Source organism: Cimex lectularius, unplaced genomic scaffold, assembly GCF_000648675.2.
Source record: "Cimex lectularius strain Harlan isolate CLEC.00 unplaced genomic scaffold, Clec_2.1 scaffold25, whole genome shotgun sequence".
Taxonomy (NCBI): Eukaryota; Metazoa; Arthropoda; class Insecta; order Hemiptera; family Cimicidae; genus Cimex; species Cimex lectularius.
In genome coordinates this window covers 692,484-716,442 of record NW_019392633.1, presented here as the reverse complement: position 1 = coordinate 716,442, position 23,959 = coordinate 692,484, and the positions used below count along the sequence as shown (strand labels likewise).

Below are 23,959 nucleotides of genomic sequence, written 5' to 3'. Positions count from 1 at the left end.
CCACGCAGAACTTTAGTATACATACTCAACCACAAAAATGGCAAAAAGAGGGAAAATTCAAAAGGTGGGGTTGAGATGGGAAGTTGGTGTCCGAGTGGATCGAGGTCACGATAGCTCAAGTGGTAGGGCAGCGGCGTATCTAGCCAAAGATTGTGGGTTCGAATCCCGCTCGTGCCATTGACTTTTTTATCTCAACTAAAAACCTTAATTAATTGTAATATATTAATTGGTCAAGTGGACCACGAAATTAGTGAATTGAATAAATGATATTAATGATATTTAAATAAAAAAATGAAATTAAACCTTTTTTTTTAAATGAAATTTTTTCTTTACAAAGTAATAATTATAAACAGCCTAGATTAAGGACAGGGACTTACCCACGGAGACTGGAACATTTTTTTCTAATTACTATTTTACAAGCAACAAGGATGGTAGCATCTTCACCAGCGAGCAGATTACCTCTGTTCCTCAATGTTTACTTATTCGCGGCCTATACTCGGCCCCTCCTTTTCTTAGGGCTTTATCGCATGTACATGACCAATCCAAACTGNTATATATTTAAGAACAAGATAATAATTTTATAATAATTTAATTAAAAATTGAATCACAGAAAACCATCAACTGACTAAAAATTACGAAAAATGTACATAAATTAATCTAATAATATATTCTAGCCGTGTAATAATATTAATTTCTAGTGTTACTTTTCACTAATTAGTTAAAAGAATTAGAAATTTAATAACCAAATATTCATAACATAGTGTATATTTTATATAACACTTTTCGTCAACCGATTTCTTCTTTACCTGTACAAAGAAACAATTTATTTACTCATCTAATCAAATAATATATATAGATATGTTACATATAGATGTCATATTATACAGACTATATATAGATTTAAATGTTAAGCATAATTTGTCTTGAAATATTTTAAGCTTTTGTTGAAAATTTTAAAACATGCATTCATACAAAAACTGAAATAATCATAATTTAGTTGTTATATTAAAGATAAATAAAGAGTGATTTTTATTACCATCAAAGCATAAAATTACAAGTGTGAAAACTTACCTTTTCCATAGCAGGCTTTACAAATTTTTAAAAAACCTGGGCTCTGTCTATGATTATTATCCAATATTTCCACCTGTTCGTTTGCAAATCGCAGGAAAACCTGAAAATGACAATGGTTAAAGAATATTACAGCACTAAATCCTAACATCAAACTCACTTCCTCGAGAGTTGTTTGGGAAAGTGTATAATCTGTAATTATTTTCTTTTCTTTAGCCCTTTCCATAACAGAAAACAATGTAGTAACTTGTATATCCTTGACTTCATAGCGAATTTGATTATAATGAGCTTCAACCATCTTTGACTTCGGTAAATTGGTCACCATAAAAGTTTTGGCTTTTTCCATATCATCTTCATGGCATCTTAATATAATGAGGTAGCCACCACCATACCTACAGTAGGAAAACAATTATAATATGAACAAATAAATAAAATCTTTAAAAAAAAAAAGCTAAAATGATAAATACTTGTTCTTCAAATGCTGGGATGACCCCAAGCATTTAAACTGCCCATTAACCATAATCGTTAGCCTTGTACAAAGAGCCTGGCATTCTTCCATGCTGTGTGATGTCAAAAGTATACATCCTCCTTCTCTTACAATTTCCTGGATGCATTTCCATAAGAAACGTTTTGCTTTTGGATCCATTCCTGTTGTTGGTTCATCCTGTAATTTCAAATAGCTCAATATTTTAGGTGTATTTATACATTTATCAGGATAGATATGACAGATCTTATTCTAATACTGTACGTTTTATAGTATACTATTGGTCACCACAAAAAATATAGATTAATAACTTGTTAAAAAATTAGTTTTGCTTACCAAGAATACAAGAGGTGGATTACCAATCAGGGCAATGGCCGTAGAGAGCTTTCTTTTGTTACCTCCAGAAAGTGAACCCGCAAGTCGATGTCTATAAAATCCTAAGCCCATTCTCTTAATTAAACTATCGACTCTCTGGTGGGAAAAAAGTTGTAAAAAAATATGTAAAAATATGTTTTATTTTATGAACACCTTACTGCTTGAAGGATATACGAGTTCAAATTTCTGATTCTCCCATATAAGATCAAATGTTCATAAGGTGTGAGTAGTGGATCTAAAGCATCAAACTGTGGGCAGTAACCAAGAACAGATCTTGCTTTATCTATTTCTTTTGTTATGTCATATCCTAGAATAGTTGCTGTGCCAAAACTTGGGTCAATATCTCCCGTGAGCATCTAGTTGACAATATTTACATGTACAATTTATAATCAGAAAAGAAAAGTAAACTAAGTCTTACCTTGAATGTTGTTGTCTTCCCAGCTCCATTAAGTCCAAGAAGGCCAAAACATTCACCTTTTTTTATACCAACACATATCTGATTTACTGAAGGTGTCACCTTTCTGGGATAAATCTTAAAAATTGATTTGCAATTTAGTATAGAATTTCTGTGAGAAAAAATGTATAATTAGTTACCTTAACAAGATCTTTTATAACTAATACATCATCTGAAGTTGAACTGTTGTTAATTCTTCTTCTCTCTGCAGCGACATCATCTTCTTCACCAGTAATCTGTGCCTTGATATTGTGCTGTGGAAGAGACATGTTAATATGGAGGAAAATATTCTCCTAATAATCCATTTTTAAACAAAGTAATTCAACTGTGAAGTTATATGAACCCCAGGGTGCCAGTGTTTTTGAAAAAAGCCCATTTGTAAGTACATTGCAAGGGACCTTTACCTTACAATGATCAGTGCGATGTTAATGCCTAACCCATTGTGGCTACCGACCCCCCCCCCTTTTCATACTTATTAAAGTTTACTGCACATCTTTGCATTTAATTATGAACCCTTAACTTCACAGTAGTGGTTTTAAGATTTACAATTTTTTTCTGAATTTCTGACCAGATGCTCATTTACAAAAATAAAACAAAATCATATATATGATGTAGCAGAATATAATTTATAAACTGTTTGCTAGAGTGCGTAATAACTTATGGAAGAAAAAGGGGATGGAGCCTCGAACCAAAGAACTCGCGGAAGTGGGCATTGTTTGTTGTTGTCTCTTGAAGGAAGAGAACTCCTTAGAAATATATCAAAAGTGAAAAGAATGTTATTTTATAATTCAACACTTGATTTTTCTTCAAATCTTCCTATGAAGTATTTCGAGCAGTATGCTCAGAATGAATGAATTACAAACCAGAGCAGTGCGAAGGGACAATTAGCAGGAAGCTACATTTGTAACAAATGATTGTGATAATCCGGTAGTCATTTGAGGGTGGGAGTTTGGCAATTTGAGCAAACTTATTCCAATCTGCCATGCGGGTATTCCATTTAGGACAAAATTCAAAATCCGTTTTACGTATATGGGATTCTATTTTAATGGGGAGGTGATCACTTTGGACATCCGTTTCTAGGACGTTCCATTCAAAATTGGTCGCTAGGGACGGAGAAACAATCGTCAGATCTATTGCACTAACTGACCGGTATAAGTATTTAGATGAGTGTATGTTCCATCATTCAGTATTACCCAGAAGTGCAAATTGTATTTTGTTTTTAGAAATAAAATCAATCCAAGAGTTTTTAATTTTTTTTTTTTAATCGATAAATAAAACAGTATGTACTATGTAATATTTCAAATGTTTTAAACAGTTGAGGATGTCTTTGATGTTAGTTGGCCGTGTTGCAGCAGAATCAAATTTATAAACAGCCTACTGAGAATTCCAGAACTTATGGAAGAAAAGGGGATGGGTCCTCAAACCATAGAAGCCTTTTGTTTTCTTTGTTCATTGTACCTCTTGAAGAAAGGGAACTCTTTAGAAATACATTAACAGTGAAAACAATGCCATTTTCTAATTTCCGACTCGATTATTCTTTTGTTTTTGCAAGAAAGAAAAAAGAAGCCCATTTGTAAGTATGTCAACACCTTAACCATTGTGGTCACTGACACCCCCTCATAACATATTATCTTTAGTTAAAATCTAGGATAAAGAGAAAAATAAATTTATAAGTTGTATACAAAAACTGGGAATCACTGTAGATTTGACTCGCACTATGAACTCTCATATTTTTTACACTTCATCCATTTAATCATGGATAAGTAGTCTAACCTGTCCCATTTTCATAAAAAGTTACAAAATGAAATTTTCATTTTTCATTTGCAAAATCATCAGATCCATTAGATTGTATGACAAATGGCAAAAACCATGGTTTAGAAAACAGTTAGGTATTTCAAAAGTAATACATTACATCAGATACTGCACCACTTTTTATCTATTCTATATAAATTATAGTGTATTTCTTTTAAAGGTGTTTTATTTTAAACATGGGATTTTAAATACTAATTTGTCTTATTTAAATTGGTTTGTGTTAGAAAAGATTTCCATTTTTTTATTTTTAAAAACTCATTTGCATATAACAACCTGACAAGTAAATTATAATATATATTATTACATAATTAATTTTATCTTTAACAAAGAAATGTTTTACAAGTTTGTTACGGAAAATTTGTAATAAAACTATGCTAAAATACAGTATTTTTAAAGACAGTAAAGGCAAGGGGGCTTGTGTCGTTCTGGGATGACACCTATATGTGTAGGAAAAGCTTACTTGTAATAAATGTTACAACCAAAATAAAAAATAAATAAAAAAAAGTAAAACAATATAAAAAAATTATAGTATATGTTGTGTAAAATATGTTTTACTTACCTTGTAAGATTTCTTCCAAAGCCTGTGTATTCTATACTCAATTGCAAGAGTAATTAACATGAACAGAATTCCCAAGAAAAACATACATACAAGATTTTTACCAAGAAAACCCCAGCTGAAAACACTTTGTTCGTACACAATATCTAGAAAAATAGAGGTCTTAGAGTGTTATGGTTGATATTAATAATTTCTACTATTCTACCTAGGTCTAACAATAGTGCTGATGTGATATAGCTGCTTGAGAGCTTCATAAGCCCATCGCCGAGACAGAAATGTGGAAATATCATAAATACCTGTCCAATTATTTTTCCTATTCGCTTAAGTTCCTATAGGGAAAATTACATAGTATTTTAAAATATAGAGTTTAATAAATAAAGAGGCAGATATTTTCATCAACATAGAACCATTAAGCATCCCCTAGCTAATGTTGACGGAAACTGCCATGTGTTTGTAATTTGTTGTTTGTGCAAATTATCTCTTTATCATTGGGCATCTATAATGTTTGGTAACAACTGAATGCTCAATGAATGTAAGAAAGTGCATTATGAAACTTATTAAAGCACTAGTCAGTTATTAAGTATATAATAATTGTTAATTATGTATTACCTCATCATCAAAGAAAGAGAGGACAGTGGTCGTGACTGTTGTGATAACGCCAATGAACATATTTACACAAGAAAGAGAGACAAACGCTGAACTTGGAATGTCAAAAAAAAAGCTTGCTGGGTACATTAGAGGGATACACGACCATCTGAAAGTGAAATGCTTTGTAAATTTTAATTTTACAGATCCAAAAAGGAACTTACCCAAAAAGTAACATCAAAGAGAGAACTCCTGGGAAGCGGTCTGGTGCTATGAATGCTTGTTCATTAAATATTAAAAACACCAGTATGCACAAAATAACAGACAAAGAAAAAGCACACTGGAATTTACAAAGATAAAATAAATACTTACTTAAAAATAATATATAAATGTTAATACAATTTAAATCTTACAAACCATGTCCCAAACAAATGCTTCAAACCAATATATAAGCCTATTGACACCAGAAACCAGTTGCAGATGTTTAGAATTTGACTTCCTTTCTTCAATTAAATATAGACAGAATGAAGCTGTGACAAAACTTAAGGCAAATATGACTGCAATTGCCATTAAAATTATACCAATTCCATTTCGTCTTGAAAAAAAAAAGAAAAGAAAAAAGTACATAAATATGTTGTGTGGCAAAGGAATTTCAATTTTCCATTATAGTTTTTGACTGGTCAGTTTTATATCCTGATAATACATAAAATCCATAATAGAAGCAAATGTTCATGTGTTCAACAGGTTATGTTCCCTTGTACCGTTATTTTAAAGATATTTTAAGATTTTAATTAAAGAATTTATAACATTAATTTTATAATAATATAAATCATCAATTGTCAGTTGGACAACATGAATCAAATGCTTATTTTTGATATTGCTCACGGGTTTTATAGTCACTCACCATAATCATAATAGTTTTAAATTTACTTACAACAATTCAGCATATTTTTGTTTTTCATTGAACTTCAACGGATGATTAATTGTTCTGATACCATGTTCACCAGACTTACTTGAGTTCATCAATGCTCTCAAGATAACATTATTAATAGCATTTAGGTTAGCGACTGAGGCAATCCAGTTCTTATTGTTGAACCAAACCTAGAACTAAATTGTCTGAAAATCTATATTCCCATATTAATAACGTATGGTACCTTTATATTATTATCAGTAGAAATTGATTTTTCAGGTAGATAATTTTTCAAATATTCAAATAAAAGCTTGAATTGAAAAGGAACGTTGTGAAAGGGAATTTTTTTCAAATCAATCGATTGTGTCACTAGGTTGGCATTTAATGTATACCCACCCACTCTGAAAGAGTAGACATAATGAATAAACACTATTTAAACATATTTTGTAATAAATAGCCAAACCTTTGGTTTTTATATTTAGGCCAAGTATTTATAATCCAGTCACTCAAATCTGATAAATTGACAAAGCGTAATATGTCATGAGAGGTTAACTGAAAATAGTGTGTTGTTAATTATTTGTCATATAAGTATTATAAAAATTCTTATTACCACTATGGAAGGTAACGAATCATCAATTCTATATGGACAGACTTGAGCACCAGTTTTACAAGAACATTTTGTTACTCTTGGGCGACTCAAATTGAACAGAGATGGAATTGGTCCTGACGCTACAGAGCACTTGGTGTGGCTGAAAAAAGTGGATGAATGAAATTATTTATTGAACGTATCAAATTATCTATGTGTATGACTAATTATCATTCTGAATTATGAACTACGTATTTTAAATTTACATGTTATCTACTTAGAAATTACGACATATTAATTTTAATATAACAAATTAACAAAATTAATTTTGTTCCATCACACGTCCATATCATCAGCAAACTGGCGGGTGCATGCATTGCTTTGAGTTTTGGTGTTCCATCATGGCACAAACCCTAACTCAGCCTGCCGGTCTGTCATTTCAACATGTTTTCAATCCAGGTTTGACTGGTTTTTGACTGTCAAAACAGTCCGATGTGCAGATGTTTCCTAGTGCTTTTGCTCTCATCAAATCACAAAGTTCTTACTTCACCAACGACCAGATTTATATATGAAATGAAATTCAAAGTATGTACATATATATGTGTTATTTTTTGTTATTTGCAAATAAAAAATATATTAAAAAATAGTTATGCATTTCTTTAAAGAATTTTATAAATTGCACATATTAGTTGAACAATGTGTCAAAAAAGAAATGCAACTACATAGTTAATAAACTTTTAATTTTCAAATTTATTTTAAATAACAAACATTTTTACATTTTAAATGTAATACATTAATGTAAATTTTTATAAACTGTACAGTGTGTCTTTTTTAACATGCGCCAATCTGCTGGTCTGTACTTTCTGAACAGATACAAAAAGGGGGTGTTAGTGGCGCAATGATTTAGGCGTTAACACGGTGCTCATCACTATAAGGTAACCTGCATTTGAACCCCACTTTTTTCAAAAACACCGGCACCCTGAGGGTCAATGTTTGGACATGCACAGATATAAGTCATCGGTTAGTTGGCAACTGGTTTGTGCTTGTATGTTGGAACAAACCTGATTATAATTATTGAAGCAATTAAAGTGTACATAATAAGAATATTTGTAAGTCTAAAATTTTTATCTGTCAAACATTTTGCTAATTTAATAATAATTAAATCATAATTTAATTTTTAATTTATTGAACATATATTTTTTCTTTAATTTTTAAATTATGACTTACGTGACATTGTAGTCAGCTGGTAAACAAGATGTGCCAAGGCCAAAGGATCCATCAATTTCATTTACAAATAAATCCATGTCATTACCACTGTGATCAGCACTCAGAAAAAACACTAATGGCTGGGTATATTTCCATGGAGTCAATTCTAATTCTGGCCTATGCCTAAAAGATGGTAAGATAGATAAAACTAACATTGCTGCACAGACCAAAAGAGCGGGGAGTATGAGCTGAAAATAAGAATATATATTATGTGATTATAAGTACAATTTTAAGAGAGAAATGATTAAATTTTATTAACTTCTGAAAACAAAGCCTTCAAATTCCTTTTATTGTGAAGGAACCTTTTAGTGTGCAAGGCAATAAACTGTTTCCACAATTTTGACTGTCTCTTCTCTACTTGTTCTTCGTGGGTTTTAACCACTGTTACTGCAGAATCTGAAAAACAAACATTATTTCATATCAAAAAGTGCAATTGTTTAAAATAAATCTGTCAATTAAATAAATTATGTAAAGTAGATTTATTGAGTTAATAATCATTACATTTGATTTTAATTGTTTATATTCACCATTTTTGTGCAAACTTAACATAAACAACACAAGTGACAGTATTATGAGAATGTATGAGAAAAAGACTAGATATAATTTTTTCCCCATGTTTAACCTAATTTTAATATTTCTACATTTTAAATTGTTATTAAATTAAGATTACTTTTCTTTTAATGAAATGATCGCTAGAAATATGAATCCATTGTTAATAAAAAGCAAAGCATTTGCAACAAATTTGAACTTCAAAACTATTAAACAGCACAGAAGAAAGGGAAAAAACATGGCCACTTAAAGATTGTACACACTTACACTTCACATTTGTACCATTAACTTGGACACGGATCTCCTTTGGTTCTAAAATGACAAAAGGAAACAGACTACACATGTGTATAAACAATATGCACTTTATGCACAGCATATATCAATACAAACCTGTTTTACTTTGAACAGTGGAATGTGAATATTTACCAATATCCGCACTTTCTACAGATAAGGACTTTTTGAAACAGCAGCAACCTGTGAATAATAATCTCACAGGTTATACATGCAGGACAGACAGACATGTACACATTTATAAATAGTAATTTGTACCTGTTGTTGTGGAATCATTTTTCTCTTGGTCGGTCGCTACAGACAAAAATATCTACAACAAAATTTAGGTATTTTATAAGAAGTACACATGTGAATAACTGTTCTAGGCTATTTTTTAATTTAAAGCCAGGGAAATATACCATAACAATCCTGGCAAATTGCATACCTAGTACATAAAATACTTCTCAATAATAAAAACATTTTGACCAGACATGAATTAATCAAAAAATAAGTTATGATGGAACAAGTATATCAATTGAATAATTGTAAAGAATAGTTCTACTCACAAACTATTTTTGGCAGTTATCTCGATTTCAAGCATTTGAATGTTTGTGAGTAGAACTATCTGTTACAACTATGCACTATGTACAAAAGCTAAAAAAAAAAAATCAAGTTTTACTTAACAAAAGTGCCAACCACTACAACCAACAATGCACAATTTAAACTGTGTTTCTACTACTGATTTTTATGATTTGATATTTTTGAGTTAGGCTGCCCATGGTTTTTATATGTTTTACTTTTCTTTTATACATAAGCTTGAGCTTTGTGTTGTATTTGAATAGTACACTTCTCTTTACATACACCTTCAATTATGAATTTTAAGAATTAAAAAAAACAAAAAAACATTTGGTTAATAAACTAAGTTTATAGATACACAAAAATAAAACATATACAAAATCATACTTTAATATCAATTGTTCTATGCAAACGTTAATGAAGCTCTAATATCTTTAGTAAAATCCATGAAGTGTTACATTAGTCTTACTTCTTCTAAAGAAGAATCTGAAATTCCATAAGACACTATGTGCAATCTGTCCATCTCTGAATCAATCATTGAACACAGTCGAGATAATTGTGATGGGTTTTTACTTGGGAGATTGTAAATAACTTCTTGTCCAATTTGATCCACAATAGTTGCATTTGGTATCACATGTTGAATAAAATCTGTTATATCTATAAATTTAATAAGACATTTAATTGTAATTCAATTTATCAAAACAATATAAACTTCCTACTTTTAATGTTTGTTTCAGAAGAAATGGATACATCGCTTTCTGAATTCAACTGAAAAAAAAAAAAAAAAAATTGGATAAATTATTGCAATAATTGACACTAAAGATAAACACACATCTGTCTTGGGTACTAATGTTGGAGTATTCAATGCCAATTCAACAGTTAGATTATATCCTTTTCCAAGCTGGCTTTTTAGAAAAACACCCGATCCAACACAAACTAGCCTGCCTTGAGCTATAATGGCAATCCGGTCACCAAGTAGGTCTGCTTCGTCCATGTAATGTGTTGTTAGAATCAACGTTCGACCTGAAAACATTCATTAATTAATAAATTACTACTACCACAAGTACTATTATTATCTCTACTGTTACTAGTAATAATATGTAGTAAGTAAAGAAACCTTTTTTGTATTTTATTAGCAACTCCCAAATAGAACGCCTCGAATAAGGATCAACGCCAGAAGTTGGCTCATCCAAAATGACAGTCCTATAATATGAAATATATAACCATTTTAAATAAAATGAAAAAGTAGAATTTCTTTACTTTGAACCTCCTATAAAAGCCACAGCTATTGAAAGTTTTCGTTGCATGCCACCTGAAAGGTCAGTGGAGTAAGCATCACTTTTGTCAGCTAAGTTCAAGTCTAAGAGCATCTGTTCAATCTCATGATGAAGTAAATTTCCTTTCTTCCCACCTCTGAGCATTCCATAAAACCATAAATGCTCTTTAATTGTCAGCCTAGATAACAAATAAAGTATATGATAAAAATGGAAATTTGTGTGTAGCAAATGACACAATGAAACAGAAATGCAAAAAGTGAGTATAATGCATATTTATAAGCATAAATAGGAAAAGCTAATGCAGGAAACACACCCGATGCAACCCAACACCTTGTGTCACTTTTGGTATGATGTGCACATCTATTCGACGTCAAGCACACGCCATGTACAGTCACACAGCGTGTATCACGCCTCTTTTGTTCTTAATGCACTATTTTGAGCAAAACCTTGTAATAAATTATTATTTAAATTGTTATTGCAGTGTTTCGATAAATTTTCTGCCTAACCATCATAATTAAATAATTCTTATAAAAACTCATGAATTTTTGATCTCGATTAATTTGGTTCACAGTAAAATAAGCATGTGGTAATTAATATAACGACAAAATTACATATACATAGTTCAAAATAAACTATAAAAAAATGTCCGGTTCTGTCGCTACTCGACGAAAATGGTGTAATTTTATGAGCAAAACCATGTTAGTTGACCATAAACAAAACCACATAACAAATTGTAAGTTAAATTTTATGAGTAAATCCATGTATTAGTCCAAATTGTTAGTTAAATTCATTCTATCAATAAATGGCGTTCCGGTGTTTTGATCAACTTTCTGCCAAATCTTTCAAATTAATTTAAACAAATTAAAACTAATGAATTTTTGATCTGGCTTAATTTGGTTTATATTAAAATAAGTAAGTTATAATTAATATAACGACAATAATACATGTAGTTTGAATAAAAATATGAGCGTCCGGTTCTTTTGTCTTCGACTGTACACAATGCTACCTGACAAAAATCTGGACAGTGGGGAGTAGGGTAGTGTTGCTTGGCATCGGGCAGAAGTGCAGGGGATAATACATTCTTATGGAAAATTGGACTTTGGATTTGCATTGAGTAGTATCAGGTAGTGTCACATAGCGTTGCATTGGGTAAGTGTGTTCCGTGCTCTAAACATAAATTTTTAGGCAAGAGATGTATTTTGTTATAGTATGACAGAAGTACTGAGTACAGAGGTACTCCTACCAGAGTGAATGATAAGCATACTAGATACTAGCAGCCACTTGAGCCTAATTGCAGTGGATAAGTAGCACCATGGTAGGCCATTTTCAGTGTTTGACTTGCAAGTGTTCAATCCAATAATAATAATTTTAAGAATAAATGTGTATTTAAAAGAAATTTTTGAATCTTCTTGTTTGTTGTAACCCTTCGGAATATAGTTTTGATGTTTGCAGCCTAGATTAATTATTTTGTCATGGTATACATAATAACCTATGTACATACATAAATAGAGATGTACATAATTACCTCCTTACATTTGAAAGCAAACACGACAAATATTGTATTGTATAATATTAAATAATTAAAATTTGTGAACCTGTGGAAAAGAATGTTGTGCTGTGGGCATACTCCCAAATTTTTTCGTACTCTGTACATATCAGTTAGAATATTATTTCCATTTATCAAAGCTGTTCCTGATGTTGGAGGCAATAAGCCTGTCAAAATGGAACTGAAATAAATGACAAAACTGTGAAATCTATCACAGATTATATCTAATCAAATCTCACATGGTAGTTGTTTTTCCAGCCCCATTATGGCCGAGGAAAGAAGTAATCTGACCTTCATAAAATGCAACAGAAATATTATCAATAGCTTTTTTTCCATTGGGATACACCTTGGATAAATTGATTATTTTAACACCACTTATCAGGCTAGACGGTCCATCTTCTCTGGTTTCATTAACTGTTAAGTATGATTTAGAATTATAATAGTTCCTACTACAAACAAATATTCACAAGGCAGATTCTTACTATCATTTAAGTTTTCTGCATTAGTGTTTATCTTTGTTGGATATACTCCAGTCCAATATGAAAGTGTAAATGGGAAGTTCCAGGGCTTAGGTATGCCATACTCCCCTGTAAAAAAAATTATCCTACAGAATCTATTTAGTGAAAGAAAAATATATTGATAAGATTTAAGATTTTCATATTTAGCATTAACACTACTACACTCGTATCACCAAATAATGGACTCCTAGTAACACCAGAGCAGGTGAAGTTTAATTTCAGTAATAATAATAATAGCCATTGGAACCTAACCCCATTGGTAGGGAAGCAACGATCTTCTGGGTATTTGGCTTAAGGGGGATACTAGCGACCTGGTGGGTAAACTCCCTGATGTGTAGCACTGTCAGCACATCAGGGAGTAACAACCCTTTGGGGTCAAAGTCCGAATAATAACAATAGACATTAACCCTGGTAACTAGCTGGCTGGGGAGAAAATACAAAAAAGAAAAAAATAATAACCATTATTGTGATACCAATGTCTTTCTTAATTTATTTACATACCCTTCACTCAATTAGGATGAGTGAACACTCAACACTTCACTCTCGAGATTACTCCATCAACCTTTACACCTACATACTTACAAAATTAACCTAATTGACAGCTGATGGGGTATCCACTATTCCGCCTTTAGACCTTTCACACCACACATTCAAGTCAATAAATATATTTGCTCTCAACACACACTAGGGACACAAAGGGAGTGGGAACAAATCTAAGAAAAAGATAAAATCGTCAGTACTATATACAATAACCATATCGGGTAGCATTCCTACACACTCTCTACATGGAGTTGCATCCTTCAATAAGGTAGGGCACATCAAGCAACTTTTCTCTACCAAACACATATGCGGGCATTGGCCCAAAAGTGTCCGTGTGTGAACATCAGATGGCCTATCACTGACCAGGTGAGGAAGACCCTCACCCATGACTCTTCTGTGAATCAGATCCTCTGAGGGCCACCTATCGACTTGATATGTCAGAGCTTCTCTACCAACCCTGCTACACACCTTGTCACAAAGGTCTCGGCCAGATAATGTTACTCAACTGACCGAGTTGAATTCCTGTGACACAACTCTTCTTTTGTGTCTTCTTTCTTCTTTTGCCTTATCTTCAACTCATCTTCCTTTCTTCTCTTCTTGGCAGGTTACACCAGAGATGTTGGGACATTTGGTTCCAGCCTTCTCATCCGTGAGTGAGCCAGTGTCTGCTCTTCTCCTCTTTGATGAGGTGAGCTTCCACTCATTGTGTTCAGCCTGGCAGCCTTTACCATGGACTCTACTGGCATCTGGCCTCTTTTTGGTTTATCACATTGTTATTTTTGGCTGCTGTGTGGAGTGTTAATCTTTTGTTTCAGGTTTTTGTTTATTAAAACAAATTATAAAGTGCAACTTTATTTTGGCTAAATAAAAACCTATACCATAACATACCCAAGAAGGTATATAATAAAAATGAAGACCATGATCAAACTATTAAGAAGCCACCTACCTGGTCTCACTGTTTCAATGTACCATGTCAAAATCATGTAAAGTACTGCATCTAATAATAGCATGTAAATAATATACAGCATATTGTATTGGTCTCCAATCATTGGACTTTTGTTGATGTTACTCCAATGCATTCCAACAGCAGACTCTTCATACTGAGCAAAATAAGCAGCACCAAGTCCAAGAGCAACGTTAGATGATAAAGACTAAAAAAGAATTAATATATTTTATATTAATTGAATCTAGGTTCTTGTACAAATATGTAAACATACCATCAAAATTTTTGAGGAGGTAGACAAAAGTGGAAACCAACGAGCCAAAAGAGCATATGGCATGTAAAGAATAAAATGGATGATTCCTGCGCAAGCAGCAGCTAAATTGGCTTTCCCAAAGAATACAGATATCAGAAATGCTTGAGCAACTGTTGCTAAGCTGTATGCAAGTAGAAATATGAAAACTACCATTGGATTGCTGAAGGTCAAAATTCGCCCATACTGAAATTTAAAGCTCTTTAATAAAATTCCTGCAACTTGCATTTAATTAAATTTTATTTGAACTCTCATAACTCATAACAGCTACTGTACCCCACTTATACAACCAGAGAAATAAAAATAACTCACAACAAGTATTATGGAGAGAATGGCAATGGTAAATAGCATTGGTACCAGACTGTCTATTGTCCAGCCGACCCAATGAATTCCATTTCCTAAACCCATCACTCTCATCGTCTCTTTTAATCTAAGTTCTTTCTCGTGCACTATTGACTTGACAATCATTGATGTTGTATAAATCCAAGCAAGGACCATAAACAAAGGAAAAGTTCTAGAAACTGCACCTATGAATCTAAGAACCACTAGTTTTAACATAATGTAAAAATTGTTCAAATTTATTAAACATCACATACTCATCATCAATGTGACAAGGGTAAGGAAGTTGATGTAGAATGGCACCAGGTATTTTTTCATATTTTGTTTTCTCATATATAATACTATGATCCAATAAATCTTGAAGGTAAATGAATCCGTGTGTGATATACTTTAGATCATAAGTTGGTCTTACCCTACCACCAGGTGTGTCTATCCTGTCAGTTATGTATTCTGTGTTATCAACTTTATCTGGGCTCATTCTAAAGAAAAAGTAGTAAAATAAATCCAATAATTTAGAAAAAATGTAAAACATACTAAAAAAAATTGTTTTTATTGGTCGTGAAGTACCGTATCTTATAAGTAGTTAAAGGTGAAAGTTCATTCTGTCCAGGAGAAATAAATTCTACCAATGCCCAAAGTCGATCAAACAAGATCAAATCCTCTCCATCCTTCTCTGCTTTCTTCAAGTCTTTATATGGCCTGATTTTGTTTCTTTCAATGCACTTTAAGACAAATAATGAATTATTTCTTTATTTTTAATTGCTTGTATATGTTAAAAAACCTTTAAAAAAGAGTCAAATGAAGATAAGTTTCTTCCTATGTTTTCCAAATTGTATTTTGACTCAAAAGAATCGATTGTCCTACAATATATGATATATTTTTAAATATGAAACAAAAATAAAAATAGATCACCTTGATGAATCACCATTCTAATAATTTAGCTATTCTTTCTAAGTCATCTTCAAGTACATTGGAGTCCGATTCATTATCAAACAGGGTCTGCCCCTTATCTGATCCAAAATAATTCTAAAACAATTAAATATTTCATCATAACAAATTTTAATTTTTATCAATTTAAAAAGCAGGCATATTTTTCGACTTTATTGTTTGGAACATGGCCAAACACTTAACAACACTTCTTTGACAAATCAATCTATCACTGAAAATTAAACTATTGATAATGAATAAATTATTTTTATTTTGATGTATTAAATGTAAAATTTAATTGATGATAAATGATAATAATAATGATGAAGATAATAGTAGTATATCCTTTGGTAGTTCTGTTATCTGAAACTCAAAATTCACATTACGAAAAAATGAATACGTTTTTTAAAAGTATTTTTGTAAAAAGAAGAAAAATAATTACACATAAATTCTGAAATATAAGAAAATATTAATAGTTAAAGCAAAGCAATGTACAGAGTACATAGGTAATTTAAAAATTATTATTGTTATTCCAACAAATTTCAATTTTTTTGTTTATATAATGAATTGTTTTCAATGCTTTAGTGAATTTAAACCAACAAAGTAAGAGTTTTAATTATATTGTTTAAGTTTTATTTATTTATTTATTTTTTACTTCATGCAATATAATTTGATTGATGAATCATATCGTGTTGTAGTCAAATGAACACAACATAAACCTAATTTTGGTTCAAAATGGCTAAGCTAATTCACTTAAAATAAGAATTTATAAATTGATTTATACTTTAGGGAAAACAGACTTACTTGAATTGAACTAAGAATGCGATTTGTTTCTACATTAGGATCTAGTGTTCCAAGAGTAATAAGTGTGTTTATTGCATCCCCTATCTTTACAAAAGTCATATTAACCCTTTGCATCACTCGTCTAACGACAGGCGTATCAGGGTAATAAAGAATTTGGCCACTAGAAAGATATATCTTTTAATTTAAAAACAAAGGAAATAGTCAAATATTTACCATAAAAATGGTTTGTAAAGTCTCCAAATGATTCTTCCCAGAGGGTTCCTTTCAATTGCTTTGAAAATATCATTGCATTCGGGTGTTGTATAGTTATCATATTGGTAGTTAATGAAGGCATTGTCAAAAAACATTTTCTGCATATTTTCTATTCTAAACAAATGAAAATATTTGTAACTCTTCAATTTTATTTTGACAAAAACTTACTGTTTTGGATTGTCTTGAATTATTCCTGTACTAATTTTTTGTAGTCCACCTTTTACTCCACACAAATATTTAAACACTAGTGAATAAATTTTAAAGAGTGTACTGTTGCCTAATAAGTCTGGGTTTTCTATTTGGTTATCTTGATTAGAATTTACTACATTTTGTTCATATAACCTGCTGGCATGAAAATAAAATATATAACAAATTGTAGTTACAAAAATGAAATGACTTACTCTGTCAGTCTTGTATTGTGAGTAATTTTCTCAAATGAATCTATGACCTCATCTAATGCCATCCAATTGTCAACAGATGCAAAAGAAGTTAAATTAAATTTTATGTATTTCTCAACCTACAACAACACCAATCATCATTAATAAAAAATAAGTATTTGTTTCTTTACATAGGGCCTTCACAAGAATAAACATAAAAAATTTTGTTCTGCATTTTGTTCTCAATTTTTTCCAATTTGTTATGCCACTTGGATACGGTACCATGATTATCTTAGTCCATCTACTTTTTTATTTATTCCAATTTTCCATACACATTTTTTCTCTTCAAAAGAATTTTTTTCTTCAATTATTATATATTATTTTAGGAATAAATAAGAATGAGCAAATTATAATCTCCCAAGCCTAGAGGCAATATTTGACATGAAGTGACTATATTCACCACAATTGTTCAAATTTGCAATTGAATCTACCGACAAAAAGTTTGTAGAAAATGATCGAAACAAATCAATTCAAAGCGACTTTTATATTTGACACTAATATGGCTCATATGGATATACATGACCTAATTTTAAGTTTGGCTGCAGACAGTCTTTTGAAACACATCCCCACAATACACAACAAAACCGGGTTTTGAGATTAATCAACAAAGCCCAACAGTTTATCTGTAATTCTACACTTCATATAGATTTCGATATCCCACAAGTATCCTCTCTCCTACAATATGTGTACTACAAGATACATATATCAATCACCATTCATGCTAACCACCCTCTTATCAAACTAGTAAATAGCATGCCACCTCTGCCAAAAATTCTGATTGAAAAGGAAAATGCTGCCTATTGGCTTTTTCAACTTTCAGTAACTTTTAGATAGGACAGCCAATGAGGTGAAACCTATAAACAATTGTTATTTAAATTGGTGTACATAATATGTTGTGTAATTATATACTACCACATATTTCTTCAGCTCAAAGCACAATTGAAATATTTTGAAAACAATAACATGATCAAATTTTGTTAAAAAGTGCAGTTTTTTTTGTTAAATTAGCATTTCCACAACCAGAAAGATCTGAAAAGTGTTTTGAATTAATAAGTATATAATAAGTGTCTGGTCATCCTAGTCTGTCTGCTTTGGTCTGTGAATTTTTATTCTGTTTTATAAACTACATTTACAAGCTCTACAAGAGCTTTGAAAATAAACCATGTTTTACACTACTAGTATGAGATTTATTAATTTAAGAAGAATTAAAGAGCTGCAATAATCAATGAACAAGGTTATAGTTTTAAAATATAAGATAAGATATGAGTATTTATAAAATAACAATAAACTTAAAAAATTAAATAAAAACAGTAACATGCCTTTGGTTTTGCATAAAAAGAATTCCACATTTCATCAATATTTGATTTTATTCTGTATAGCTGTGCTCTGCTCAAATTACACAATACTTCATCAATATTACTGGATAATTCATCACCACTGAAAGAGCAGTGTTTAGGTGTATCATTGTTGAAAATTAGATGAACTAAATTCTGAAAGCAATAGCTTTATGTAATGCACATTTATTTACTAAATTTTTTATAAACATACAGAATCAGTCTTTAGGTCAGCATCTAACATCATGTCAACTATTTCCTTATTGATCGTCACTCTATCAGTTTTTAATGTTTCATATAAATTATCAGGATTTTTTAATAAATTCCTTAAAACCAGCATTCCTAAAAGTAAAAATGTTACTTATTATAAAAATTAGATACAATTTAATAATATAACTATAATATGCACTCTATGAAGTATAATTAGTTTAGTCTGTCCCAAATTTAAGAAAATATTCTTTATTTTATTAAAAGACGCAGATAAAGTGTTAAAAATAAAATAAAATAATGTGAAAATAAAGACAAAGCTGACACTTTATAAACTTCCTCTACTTACTACTTTCAACACTGTCATCATCTTTTGCAATTTTCTTAATTGCATATAAAAAACGTTCCGAATTTTTGCTTACACGTTCAAAGTGTTTAGTCAATGTACCATTTGGAGCGCTGTCTAAAATTTTCATAATTTCATTTAACAGTTGGGTTATTCTAAAAAAGCATTCTATTAAATGTAGACCATTTGGATAGTGCACTCATTACATGAAATACTTACGTCTCTTCGTTAATGGTTGGAAAAAAAGTTTTAGCAGATTCTTCATCGGGAAAACAAGTATTGTTGGCAGTACAAATAAAACTTTGAATAAAAGGAAAGAACCCAGTTGAAGGCATTGGTTTTTCAGTGAGATGGCCTTGTAACAAAAATCAAATCAACAATTCTCATCAGATGAATAACTGAAATTAAGCTAGAACTAAAAAGTAAAAATAATTTATAAATCAATTGACTTATCATCGTATGATAATATACATATTTAAGGATATTGTCAATGGTCGATTATCTTAAACATTGTGTTTTTTAGCGACCAATCGTTCAATACTTTGTTGAAGAAGCAGTCCAGGATGAAGTATTTTAGAAAAACACCTTTTTCATTTTTTTATTTTTTTTTTGCCGTAAATTTGAACTTTATTTCTTTATTTAGATCATCTACAGGTCCGGGGTGAATTACAAAACATGTTGATTGGAAAAAATGCAATACAGATTATATTATTTTTAATTTTTAAGGGTGTTTTAACGGCTAAGATCACGCCATAACATTAAACCTTCTTAGGTTAGTTAGATCCCTTCTGAATGCTATAAAGCTCTGACTACAAACAGTCATTCATAAACTAACCTATACTATTGCCATCCAAAGCTTTAATTTATTCTTTTAAAATTTTTAATTTGGAAGGCAAATGTATGCAAAAAAGGCATTTTAAATTATAAAATGTATCCCTGTTTTCTTTAATTAGACTTTCAAATTTTTGTTCCATAATTTAAACATTTCCCATAGGCTTGTATGGCCAATAATAATAATAATAATAATGGAGTCAGACTAGCAGCAGTCTCAGCACGAGTATAGGCTCATCGTTATCCTTTTATTCTTCCATTCAAATAAGATAATGCTACTTAACTATGATAAAAAAACAAAAACATGAATAACACTTTTTTGAGGGAGCTATCCATTATTATTATTATATTATTTATCTAGTATTATTTACATATAGAAGTGAACAAGTAAATAATAAGTTAAAGCAGGTTTGGTTGTCTTATGCGTTTCAGCTTTTGCCATCTTCGGTGGTAGGTTTATAAAAATAATTGATACTTTTACAAAGGGTTTTAGATTCAACAGTGAAGATGGCAACATGCCGAAACACATTTGACAGACCTTTCCAGTGAGGAGATACAGACAAAACGATCGTTAATGACCAAGTTACAAGTTCATTACCAGACCACATAGGAAAATCTCACAATTAAATAATTTTGATTTAAAATCAGGGATAGGGACAGTTTGAAAGAAAACACTTAGATCCTTTATCAAACTTTCAAGTTATGCATCCTTTCCATAAGGAATTTGGAACTATTATTAATAATTTACAAGTTTAACAAATATAAAAATCTATTTACAATATTAAAACTTATGGTTTCAAGCATAATTAAATCAAGAACTGAATTGACAGTCTTTTTTGTCAAAAAAAAAAAAAAAAAAAAAAAAGCTAGGCAAATAGGCAAAGAAACTTTTTCTTTCAGATTAGCCTTATTCCTGATTTTTAATATGAACAGTTGATATTAAAGATATCTAAGATAATTTAAATAAATATGCACTGTAGTATTATAATTCCAATCACCTAAACGGAAATGGTATAATAAGTATAATGAATTTTGTAAGACTTTTTTTGAACGGTTAATCATTAATGTATAATAGCATGACCATGCAATAAAAGGCCTTGAGGATTAGTAATCAATCCAATCCAAGGCCAACTTACCATAAATTGTTAGGATGTAACTAGCCCACCTACATAAAACCATGTCGTATTTGAAAAAGACCCTTTACCATATTCCATCATTTATGATCACGTATTAATTCTATTACTATCAAACTATGAACTTTGTTTTGTTTTAAAGAACATTAAGCAAACATTATGAATCTATGAAAGTGTAACTGCAGTGAATATTAACAACTTTAGATTTAAAGCTATCATTTAATGTTATGAACTGTAGACTGAATATTTTATTTTTTAAAATAATTATTTTGTAAATGTTTATCTAACACGTTATTTAATAAGAAATCGTATTACTTGCTTGTTCTGGTCTGAATAGTTAGTTATGTGTCATAAAAAAATTCAGTGATAAAAATAAAATGTTTGCACTGTTCTCGACTGAAAAAGCCAAGGGCAGTTATGACAAAAGTAAAATTGTAAATTAAAAATAATGAAAAACCTTACTTACATTCTTCGATTCTTGTTTGCAATCCTCTCGTTCGGACCCACATTAAAATGAGGAAAAGGAGCAAAGGCCATATCAGCTCGACGACGAGTCTAAACTGCAAGCAGAGATGAAAAAAAATTCTTAGCCATTCAATACGAAGTGAACTGAAGGATTGTGAAAAACGAGAGCCATCCACCTTGTTTCGCTTCCTTGTGACCGTGTTCTTCCAAACGATGAGCTTGAGCTGAAGACCGAATCCCATCCCGCTCGCCGGTCAGTAAACCAATTTCGACATCAAGTCAGTAACGACTAGGGAGTGGGAGCGGACGCCGGCTTCGAGGGCCTGTCAAGTGTCAAACTTCGAGTGTCACGGACCGTCGTAGGGAAGGGGGATGGCGAAGAGTGGGACACCAGCTGTTGGCCAGGACTTGATCTAACCGCTTACCGAGAAGAGGAGCCGCGGTAATGAGTACCAAGCTAAGCACTGGCGCTGCCACCAGGTGTCTATCTAGTCTAAGTCCAAAATGTTCCAGGAAATTTAGTAAGCTAGTTGTGTTCAAAGTATGATTTCAACTCCGTTGTAAATAGCAAAATAGAAATAATGCTTATTAAATATTTTTCTTTACTACCATAACTTCTTTTTAAACAAATGTTGGGTGAGGATGATATTATGGATCGTTGACAATTTTGTAGGTGCCATCAGTCCATAGGATAAATTAGGGATGACAACCGGTTCCACTATATTCTTATATTATCTTCAGGTGTGGTTATGAAGTTATTGCCTTAGGTTGATAGTTTGAAGAATAACTCAAGAATTGTGAAGAGTGTTGTTCGGAAAATAATGCAGGTTTGCGGTTATAAAATAGAAACAATTAAATAAATAATTTTAAACATTTTGTATTGATTAAGAAACCCTAGATTACTTACTATCAATACCCTAGCCACTTCTCTATACCCTCTGAATAGAATTTTTAAATCTTTATTAATAACAAATTCTGTAAATGCATTTTCTAACGAATTTTGATAAATAAATTTTTTATATTGTAAAACGTTGACCAGGTGTCCAGGAGAATAGGGAGGATGAGGCAGAACTTAATAACCAAGATCCGACAGTTGTCCTGTGAAACATGGGGCCGTGCGTTGTCGTGAAACAGAATCTGCTTTTCCGATTGACCGAAGATGGCAATTTGTGGTGATTTGCTTCAATTTTAGAGCAATGATTTCGGGATTGATTGTTTCGCCAGAATTCAAAAAAGCACACCAAAGAGTCACCATCGCCTTTTTTTATGCGTTGGGCCAGGATTTTGGTGCTGCCCTTTGTAGAGGAGCCACTGTCCAGAACGTCTGCAGTTATCGTGGAGAATCCATTTTCATCACAAGTGTGACAACAGCACCTGCTCAAAATATCAAGCACATATTGTATGACTGTCTACTGCTTGAGAAGTAGTGTACAGTGCGAGTCACGAGAGAGGGTCTGTGCACCGGAAAACAGTGGCCACTTGAGAAAAGTGAGTTGTCGAAGGGAGATATTGTGGACAATTGGGGTGTCTTTTATTAAAAACACTTATTTCATAAAACTAGTGATTGACGTCTTATTTGTAAAAAATACAATGTAATTAATTATTATATTAATTTAATTCCAAACTGAGAGGAATGTTAGTGCTAATTACCGGCCACTAGCATCTGAGAAAACATCTACACAGCATGTGCATATTTAATGGCGATCCCATTTGTAGATTATGCAATGAGGAGGAAGCCACCCACTTAATCTTCGAATGCGAAGCAACCGTTCCATAGAGACATAACGTGAATAATTATAAACAGTCTGATCTAGCATTTTAGGAGAAGGATCGAGTCTATTGAACTGAATAAGGAACTAGGAAAGTGCAATAAACCAGAAAGCTGCATTGCTTGGGGAACAAAAATCCCAACTTTCTAGCATCCATCATCATCAAATTAATTAATTATAAATTTTTAAAAACTACAACTCGTAAAATTTCATATTGCACATGATTTTGTATAAAAGAACGTGCAGAAAAAAATAATAAGAAAAACTTTATCTAAGTTTGGTGGTTCTCAGCTTACGCAATATTCCATTCAGGACGCGATCCCCGTTCGCGTTAATAAGTACATTCACACAAAAAGAAACCTTTCAAACAATATATACAATTTTTTAAAAAATTAGCGAGCCACCAGGGTGTGTGATATTATGCCACGTCGGTGCTTCGTCCCTCCATTCACCCTACAAACTTCTTATTTGGTGGTTGTTATCTTCCGCC

At 31.5% G+C, this 23,959-nt stretch overlaps 1 protein-coding gene across 9 annotated transcripts; it reads right to left on the bottom strand.

Moving 5' to 3' along the window:
- Nucleotides 1–573: 573 nt before the first annotated feature.
- LOC106668775 (ATP-binding cassette sub-family A member 1-like) lies at nucleotides 574–22,056 on the bottom strand. 9 transcript variants are annotated; one of them, XM_014397851.2, is made up of 47 exons: nucleotides 21,877–22,049; nucleotides 21,702–21,795; nucleotides 19,491–19,626; nucleotides 19,275–19,426; nucleotides 18,933–19,060; nucleotides 18,704–18,874; nucleotides 17,349–17,464; nucleotides 17,116–17,292; nucleotides 16,909–17,061; nucleotides 16,696–16,855; nucleotides 15,890–15,990; nucleotides 15,746–15,824; nucleotides 15,532–15,686; nucleotides 15,222–15,443; nucleotides 14,938–15,160; nucleotides 14,590–14,811; nucleotides 14,319–14,523; nucleotides 12,797–12,901; nucleotides 12,554–12,728; nucleotides 12,364–12,495; nucleotides 10,752–10,946; nucleotides 10,609–10,694; nucleotides 10,324–10,514; nucleotides 10,211–10,259; nucleotides 9,961–10,148; nucleotides 9,195–9,246; nucleotides 9,036–9,119; nucleotides 8,913–8,957; nucleotides 8,356–8,492; nucleotides 8,058–8,284; nucleotides 6,855–6,993; nucleotides 6,708–6,796; nucleotides 6,489–6,645; nucleotides 6,269–6,435; nucleotides 5,752–5,929; nucleotides 5,559–5,674; nucleotides 5,359–5,503; nucleotides 4,955–5,078; nucleotides 4,753–4,895; nucleotides 2,522–2,635; nucleotides 2,346–2,459; nucleotides 2,086–2,283; nucleotides 1,889–2,023; nucleotides 1,536–1,732; nucleotides 1,229–1,460; nucleotides 1,072–1,171; nucleotides 574–806 (listed from the first exon to the last, which is right to left on the bottom strand). In XM_014397851.2, exons 1-47 carry the CDS (start codon nucleotides 21,940–21,942, stop codon nucleotides 787–789), a joined length of 6,594 nt encoding a protein of 2,197 aa, XP_014253337.1. In that variant the 5' UTR covers nucleotides 21,943–22,049; the 3' UTR covers nucleotides 574–786. The 9 variants fall into 9 exon arrangements, 8 of the variants coding, with proteins under 8 accessions (XP_014253337.1, XP_014253338.1, XP_024080469.1 ...); XM_014397852.2 differs by having other exon boundaries at nucleotides 17,116–17,289; XM_024224701.1 differs by lacking the exon at nucleotides 8,913–8,957 and having other exon boundaries at nucleotides 9,072–9,119.
- Between the last annotated feature and the right edge of the window lie 1,903 nt (nucleotides 22,057–23,959).